Here is a 7462-nt window from a genome sequence, read left to right on the forward strand (position 1 = left end):
AGCTCGACAAAACAGGCGCGAGGTTATTGACCTGCCGTAATCACCTTTTTTATTCCTCGTCTGGCGTTTCCTTTCTGGTCGGCAGCAGCAGATAACAAATCCTCTGGCTGCTGTCTGCACGCCCTGTGGACACTTTTGTACCTTTCCTAAAATACAGAGAGGTATGGAAGCCCTTTTCTGCCAAAAAAAAGGAAAAAATAGATGTTTGGCATGATAAAAAAATGAAAGTACTCATAAGATATAAGATTATGTGAAAAATGATCTGTTATGAAGCTAAAATGTTGTCTTAATGTGTCACAAATCATTTTGACTATCTCATGATTTTAATTTACTATCTTTTAATTTTTAGTAAGAATATCAAATCTTTGACTTAGTATTTCATAGTTTTGACTTCATGGGTAAAACTTCAAAATCGTCAAAATGTTGCTTATTGTCTCATCATTTTGACTTTCTAGGCCGTTTTTTTTGTGGCTTCGCAATGACCAGAGCAAGCAGCGCTCTGAGAGTTTGGGATTTTCCTGGTATTTTTGTTTTGCAGCACAAAGAAAATTGTTGTTGGAGATTGAATCTTAGATTTTGTGCTGATAAATAAATGTCTCGGACCTGAATCGGTTTCTGAGTCAGTCTGCTGGTAATTTGGTGATTTTTTTCAACATGAGAAAACTAAATACTTGCAGCAAATGAGCAGCAAAAATTGCGTAATGTTTAAAATGCAAATAGACTATTTCAATTAAATACTATCCAACAGGCAGATTCGTTTAAATCTGAATCAAAACATTAACAAAGCAGGAATGTTGATGAAGCAGTGTTGCATTTATTTATAAAGGAATACTGATAATTCTTACAGTATTACACCCACACACACACACACACCTGTCCTGACGTCAGATTACGGGGGTCCGTGTCCAACAATTTCTGTAACTTTCCCACTCTGATGATGCAACGTTCACACCCGCTTCACACAGCGATTGATCAGCCTTTCTTTTATCATTCTTTACGCAACTATTTTGACATTGTACAAATAAGTTCTGATTGTGCTTAAACCAACTCTTGTACTTTAATTAAATTACATGAAAATGACACCAAAATAATCAAACACACCTTTTAAAACACTGGTGACGTTTCATGTTAGATTCTTGAGATTGATTGATGCTTCACTGTGATTGGCTCATGTGTTTCAGAGCTAAGAAACCAGTAACGTGATTGGCTCAAAAACTTTTCATCCATTTTTTTTTTTTTTTTCCCTTTTCTTAGCAGTATTGATCTTCCATAGGAAGCAGAGGAGGAGCTTTAAAAGATCAAATAAGACAGTTGATTTTTAGCGCTTCAGGGCAGCCGGATCCAACAAATTGAGCTCAACATTTCAGATCAAATAATCTAAAGTGAGCTGGTTGGCAGCCAGAGAGGAGGGGGGGGGTGGGGGGGGTAAGTGAATAAAAAGAGAGAATAAGGTGGGCTTTCTGCTGCTTTCTCTCCCCTCAGCACATTGGTTTCTCTGTGCCCAAAGCAGAACTAAGCCTCACCAGAGCATACATTTATTTTTACGATATTTAAACAAACAAATAACAAAAATAAATCAATGTGAAACCTCGAAACCTGACCAAAGTGTGTTTAGGAGCCCCTCTGCCCTGACAGCGAGCGGGAGACCACCAATTTCTCCCGGTCAATATTTGAGGAGCTAATTTGGAGAGTTTGTCCTCTCCATTGGGGGAAAAAAAAAGAAGGATTTAGTGAATAGTGAGTGTTTTTCTACGCGTCGGCCGTGCGTTCGCATAATGTCGCATGAGTTTACACGCACCCTTATCTGTCAGGGTTGTGGTTGACAGAGCCGACGTGTGTGTGTGTGTGTTTCAGTTGTTCCTGTTCGCTGGTCTACCTGTGGTCAGCTGTGCCAATAATGCAGCTTTGATTAGAGGCTTATCGCAGCCTCGGCACACCCTGCATCACACCCTGCATCACACCTCGTGCATGTGACTCCCACAGCAGGGCCATAAAACAAACATACCCGACGGCACCAAGCTGTGTGCTTTAAGTTCATATGCACCTGATTTATTTCTTTTTTTATTTCCATGGATTCGTTGGCTTTCAGGCTGCAGAACAGAGCAGACTTTTTTATGTCCAAAAGTGATTTGATATATGTTCAAATAAAACCTTAAATCCAGAGAGGAAACATGCAGAATCTCATCACGTGAGGTCATGAAATAAACACTGATCATCACTGAAAGGAACAGCTCAAGACTGCAAGACTTTAAAGAGGCTTTAATCAATATTTTTCACAATAATAGCATCTCTGCAGCTCCTCTCAGCTTTACGGAGCTTTATAGTGAGTTTCAGCTCATTGTTTAGCTCTCCGGCTGCAGCTTTACTGTTTTCGGCTGCAGCAGGCAGCTGTTTTCAGAGAAGAAGCTGTAAAAAGCCACTGTACACTACCTGCTCAGCACCAAACAGCAAACAGACACAGTTAGCTGTAGACTAGCTGGTGAACATAGTGGAGCATTTAGCAGCTAAAGAGCCAGATATTTCCCTCAGGAGTTGGTAGAGAGCAAAAACAGTGAATATTGGACTTACATTCACCAGGTGGACAGAAACACGACTCCGAATGAATGATAATGTCGCTCCATAACTGCTTGATGTGGAAATAAGCAACTGTTTGCTAACAAGTTCAACTTAAAAGTTGATGATACAGGTTGTTTCTGCTGCCTCCAAGTGGCCAAAAAGATCAGTTAACGCAGGTTCAAGTTCATCGTTCAGGTCATTTGTAGGCGTTTGTATTGTCTTCTGTTTTCTCATATAAAAATAGTGTTAAACATAGAGCGAGTGACCCGATTTCATCACATCAGGTCTTAAAATAAAGACAGATCCTGGTGATTGTCACAGACAAGTTCATCATGGAGTGGATTTTATAGGCGGGAAAACTTATTTCCTGTGCCGATTAACTTCTGTTTCCTCACATAAAAATAGTGTTAAACACATTGAAGATCGACTGAGAGAAATACAGTGAAGAAATTCAGAGCTCAGAACGGTACACAATGTCCATTATGTAAGAACAAGCAACGCAGATACAGAATACAAATAGTTAGATATGAAACACACAGACTAGGGACACACTGTACTGAGAAGTCCACATACCAAAGAATACAAATGACCCTTGAGGACGGCCTTAAAGGGGACATATTCTGCTTTTTGTCTGTTGTTTATATCCTGATCTGATGTTGGATGTTAAGCAAGGTCAAAGGTGAACATATGATGAAATGCTGCCTGGGCTTCATAAAGAGCCAGTCTAAGATAAATAAGGTTTTAAATCATGCAAAGATATTCCAGTACAGCCCCAGAATATAAATATAGACCTGGAAACATGCATGACATGTCCCCTTTAAAGGTTTATTAATTATTAAGAGGGAGTCCCAACAGCGAAGGTGTGGTCCCGCTTCAGTCTGGATCAACCTGAAACACCCAACCACGCTCAGTCAGAAGATCTCAGAGAATCAGATGAGATCTGAGGTTTTAAAAAGTCTGAGATGAAGCCAGTTACCTGCCTTAAAAAAAACAAATAGTCTGATTTTAACATCTGTTCTACACAGCACTTAAAGCCAATGAGTGGAGGCCATTAAAGGAGTAATGTTCACTCTCAGGAAGCCGTATGTAGAAGGCTAATGGCAATTATCAGGGAATTACCAGAAATGAAAGGGTGAATAACTGTCTCCTTATAATGAGGCAGGAGGAAAGACTATTTTTGTTCCTTTGGTCATCATGAACTCACCAAGTTAATATCTAAGACTTGAGACCACAGTGACACCACTGAAAAGAAACTCTAGCAGTCAGACATTTATTCAGACTATCTAAAGCACTTTATTTGGAGGTCAAACTGAAAGTGAGCTCACCTTATAAATGCCAGTAAGAATCAGGCGCTGCAGGAAAACAGTGTGAGCACACAGTTACAGTAAGAACAGTATTATAGGTCAGAGTTGAAGCAGGAAGTGAGTCTGTAAACTGTGGGTCATAATTTCACAGTTCATCTTTGTTCGCCTGTTGGTTTGATTCCAACCTTTCTGACTGTGCTTGTTTGACAAAGTACAAAAATAGGACTTGTGACTGAGTTTATCATAATGTATCTCTAAAATAAATTTATTGCCATTTTGTAAATTGCTGGGCAGCACTGTACCAAACATTTAACCATTCAAAATGTGTATAATGGTCAATGTCAGGCCAATTTTTTTTTTTTTTTTCTTTTTAAAGGTTTCCAAATGACAAATACTTCATATGAGTAACAGGACTGAAAGTAACAGGACTGATTTTTTTTTAGCATAGCATTAGCAAATACATGAACTGTAGCCACATGGCATCAATGCTAATAGCATGAGAACAGTTAGCACCTTCAAATGGTTTTCCAAAACTATCTTAAAAAAAAAAAACGTAATATTTAAGAGAGGATTTAGGTAACAGGACTGAACACTGAGATTGACATTCTCAGTCACACTTACAATATCATCAAAAATACAGAAAATAGAGTGAGAGAACTTACTTTTGGCCTTCAGGAGACTCAAATGATTCTACTTCCTATTGATCATGTGACCTGTGTAACGTCTCAGATTTTTAGAGGGGGGAATGTGTCAGGGTAACAGGACTATAAGTAACAGGACTGAATTTTTAGCATAACATTAGCAAATACATGAACTGTAGCCACATGGCATCAATGCTAATAGCATGAGAACAGTTAGCACCTTCAAGTTGTTTTCCAAAACTATCTTAAAAAAAAACAAAAACGTAATATCTAAGAAAGGATTAAGGTAACAGGACTGAACAATGAGATTGACATTCTCACTCACACTTACAATATGATCAAAAATAGAGAAAATAGAGTGAGAGAACTTACTTTTGTCCTTCACAAGACTCAAATGATGCTACTTCCTATTGATCATGTGACCTGTGTAATGTCCCAGGGGAGAATGTGTCAGGGTAACAGGACTGAGTGAAAACCTGGGGACTAACATATTATGAATTTTCTGATGAGAAAATGTATTTTATGTCTAAATGGGGAATAGAGTCACACAATTTGCCTATTTGATGCTTTTTGTGTGTCATATATGATAATAAACAGAATATTTTTTGACTTTTGGTCAAATAAAATGACACTTTTGAATATGTTAACTTAGGTTTTGGGAATTTGTGACAATTTCTCACCATTTTCTCACATTTTATAGACAAAACGATGAATCAGTTAATAGAGAAAATAAAAAGCAGATTGATAATTGACCGATAACAAAAATAATCATTAGTTCTGGTCGTTCTTTGCACCTTTTACGACCTGCTAGTGTATTTTTTGTGTGTGTTTGTTTGTTTTGGTGTTTTTGGGGAGAATTGATTTTAATTATTTTTTCTGCTGTTGTTATTATTGAACTGATTTGTTTTCTGTAGTTTTTTAATGTCCAGCCAGCCGGTGGAGGTGTGGGGTTGACATAAAGGAAATGGACATTCTGTCGGGGGGATGAGGAGACGTTTTGTTCACTGTTGCTCCTTGACGTCTTTTCAGTTCTTCCTCCTTTAGCTAAATACAAAGATTTATAAAGAGGTCTCTCCCGTCTCTCCTGCGTCAGGCTCTTCCTCAGGTGTGCTCCGAGCAGCGGGACTCTCTGGGCTTCAGCAGTGACCTCCAGCAGCTGTACCGCGCCATCGTCGCCCACGGCAACACACGGAAACGCAAACCGTCAGAGGAAGGCTCCGTCGAGCAGGAGCAGCTCGCCACCGAGGAGCCCGACCTCACCCCATCTTTAGGTTTGTTTCATTAGCTGGAAGTCAGAGCTTCGCGGTTTACATCTGAACATTTCAGGCTAATAAACACCCTGTCGTCGTCCAGCAGGTGATGGATCGATCGGCGGGGAATCAGGTGAGACGGGCAGAGAGCAGAGCCAGAACAGCCAGGCGGACGCACCTGGAGACAAGATGGCCGACAGACCGACAGCACAGCAGGTAGGAGAGGAAGAAGACGGCAGCCTGAGTCACGTTTTACTGAAGCTTTTTATGAAAAGAGTCTGAAATAAACAGCAGAGTTTGATTTTAATCAAGTTAAATGAATAATCTGTGTTCACTAGAGATGCAACTCAGTCGACTGCGATAAAATTAATCCTCTATTTTGATACTCGATTCATCATGTAGGTCGTTTTTTAAGCAAAAATGACAAATATTTCATGGTTTCATGCCCTCAAATTTGAGAATTAGCTGTTTTTCTTTGGTGTACATTACAGTAATGTGAATATCGATTTCTTTTTTTAAGCTTTGATGACATCACTTTGGGCATTTTTTTGTTTTTTGATGTTTTATAGAGCAAGTGAATGGTAAATTAATTGAAAAAAACACGTGGTTAAATATTAAATACTACTAATAATAACAATAATTTAGATTTTATACAAAACTTTCACTAAACAGTGTTAAAAGTGACAAAATCAGACGATTTATGGATTGAAAACAGGAAATTAGATAAAACGAATTAATATAAAAGATGTTAGAGATAATAAGTAAAGAATATAAAAGACATTTCCCTCCTTCTCTGTCTTGTCGTCTACAGTCTCTCTCCGTCTCGTCCGTTCCTGCAGAGCGACCGTCCTCCAAACCAAAGAAGAAGAAAGTGGTTGGACTGTTCAGATGAGCCCGAGCAGTAGGAAACAAACACAGACCATCATTAAGAACTCTATTTAAAAAAAAAACGTGCTTTTTTTTTCCATTTGGTGAAAAATGGAAAAATGGGTTTTTATCTAAAAACGTATTTTTAAACATCAAAGCTTTTACAGTTTGAAAGACTTTAAGTGGATTTAAATAAAATCATATGTACAGATTTTAGATAAAAATGTGTCAATAAATCTGTTTTTCTATTTTTAATGATTTTTTTGATGAGATATTAGACTTAATATTACAATATTCCATCACGCTCATGTTTCAGAAACAATATTTAAAATACGCAGCTAATGAAACAGCTTAATCAACCTTCTTCTAGTTTGTAGCAGGTTTACATACACAAGTCTGGACTTTGGGGGGTTTTAGAGAAGTCAAACAAGCTGTTGATTAAAGATTAAAGATGTAAATATAATTCTGACGGCTGTTTTCTTCTGTTATTTGCAAAATCAACGACAGAAAATGGTCAAAATACAGCGAGACGTCCTAAAACAGCCGTAAACGTGACATGATTTGGCCTTTCTAGTGTTGAAAAAAGTGAGTTATTTAAGACTCTTGTCCACAATAACTTTCTACTTTTTAACATTTTTGCTCAGAAAACATTTTTGTCTTCTCATACACAAGCTTCCAGATCTTTTTCTTTACATTTCATCTGTGTTAAATCTGTAAAATCTTGTGTAAAGATGCATTGTGGAGTCACATCTCTTTGTTCCTGAGCTCAGACAGAAGGATGGAGGGAACATAATGAGCTGACAGCGGTCGATAGAGCAGCGGCCTCTCTCTCTCTCTCTCTCTC

General features: G+C 38.2%; 1 protein-coding gene across 2 annotated transcripts in view; it reads left to right on the plus strand.

Moving 5' to 3' along the window:
• nhej1 (nonhomologous end-joining factor 1) overlaps window positions 1-7081 on the plus strand; it is a 23182-nt gene extending 16101 nt beyond the window's left edge. Inside the window, exons 7-9 of one of the 2 annotated variants that reach the window (XM_042404517.1) lie at window positions 5595-5772; window positions 5855-5967; window positions 6563-7081. In XM_042404517.1, coding sequence (XP_042260451.1) covers window positions 5595-5772; window positions 5855-5967; window positions 6563-6643 — 372 coding nt within the window. In that variant the 3' untranslated portion in view covers window positions 6644-7081. The remainder of the gene's footprint in view (window positions 1-5594; window positions 5773-5854; window positions 5968-6562) is intronic. The other variant, XM_042404519.1, reaches the window with a different exon arrangement.
• The last annotated feature ends 381 nt before the right edge of the window (window positions 7082-7462 follow it).

The sequence above is a fragment of the Thunnus maccoyii genome, chromosome 24 (genome assembly GCF_910596095.1).
Source record: "Thunnus maccoyii chromosome 24, fThuMac1.1, whole genome shotgun sequence".
NCBI classification, from domain to species: Eukaryota; Metazoa; Chordata; class Actinopteri; order Scombriformes; family Scombridae; genus Thunnus; species Thunnus maccoyii.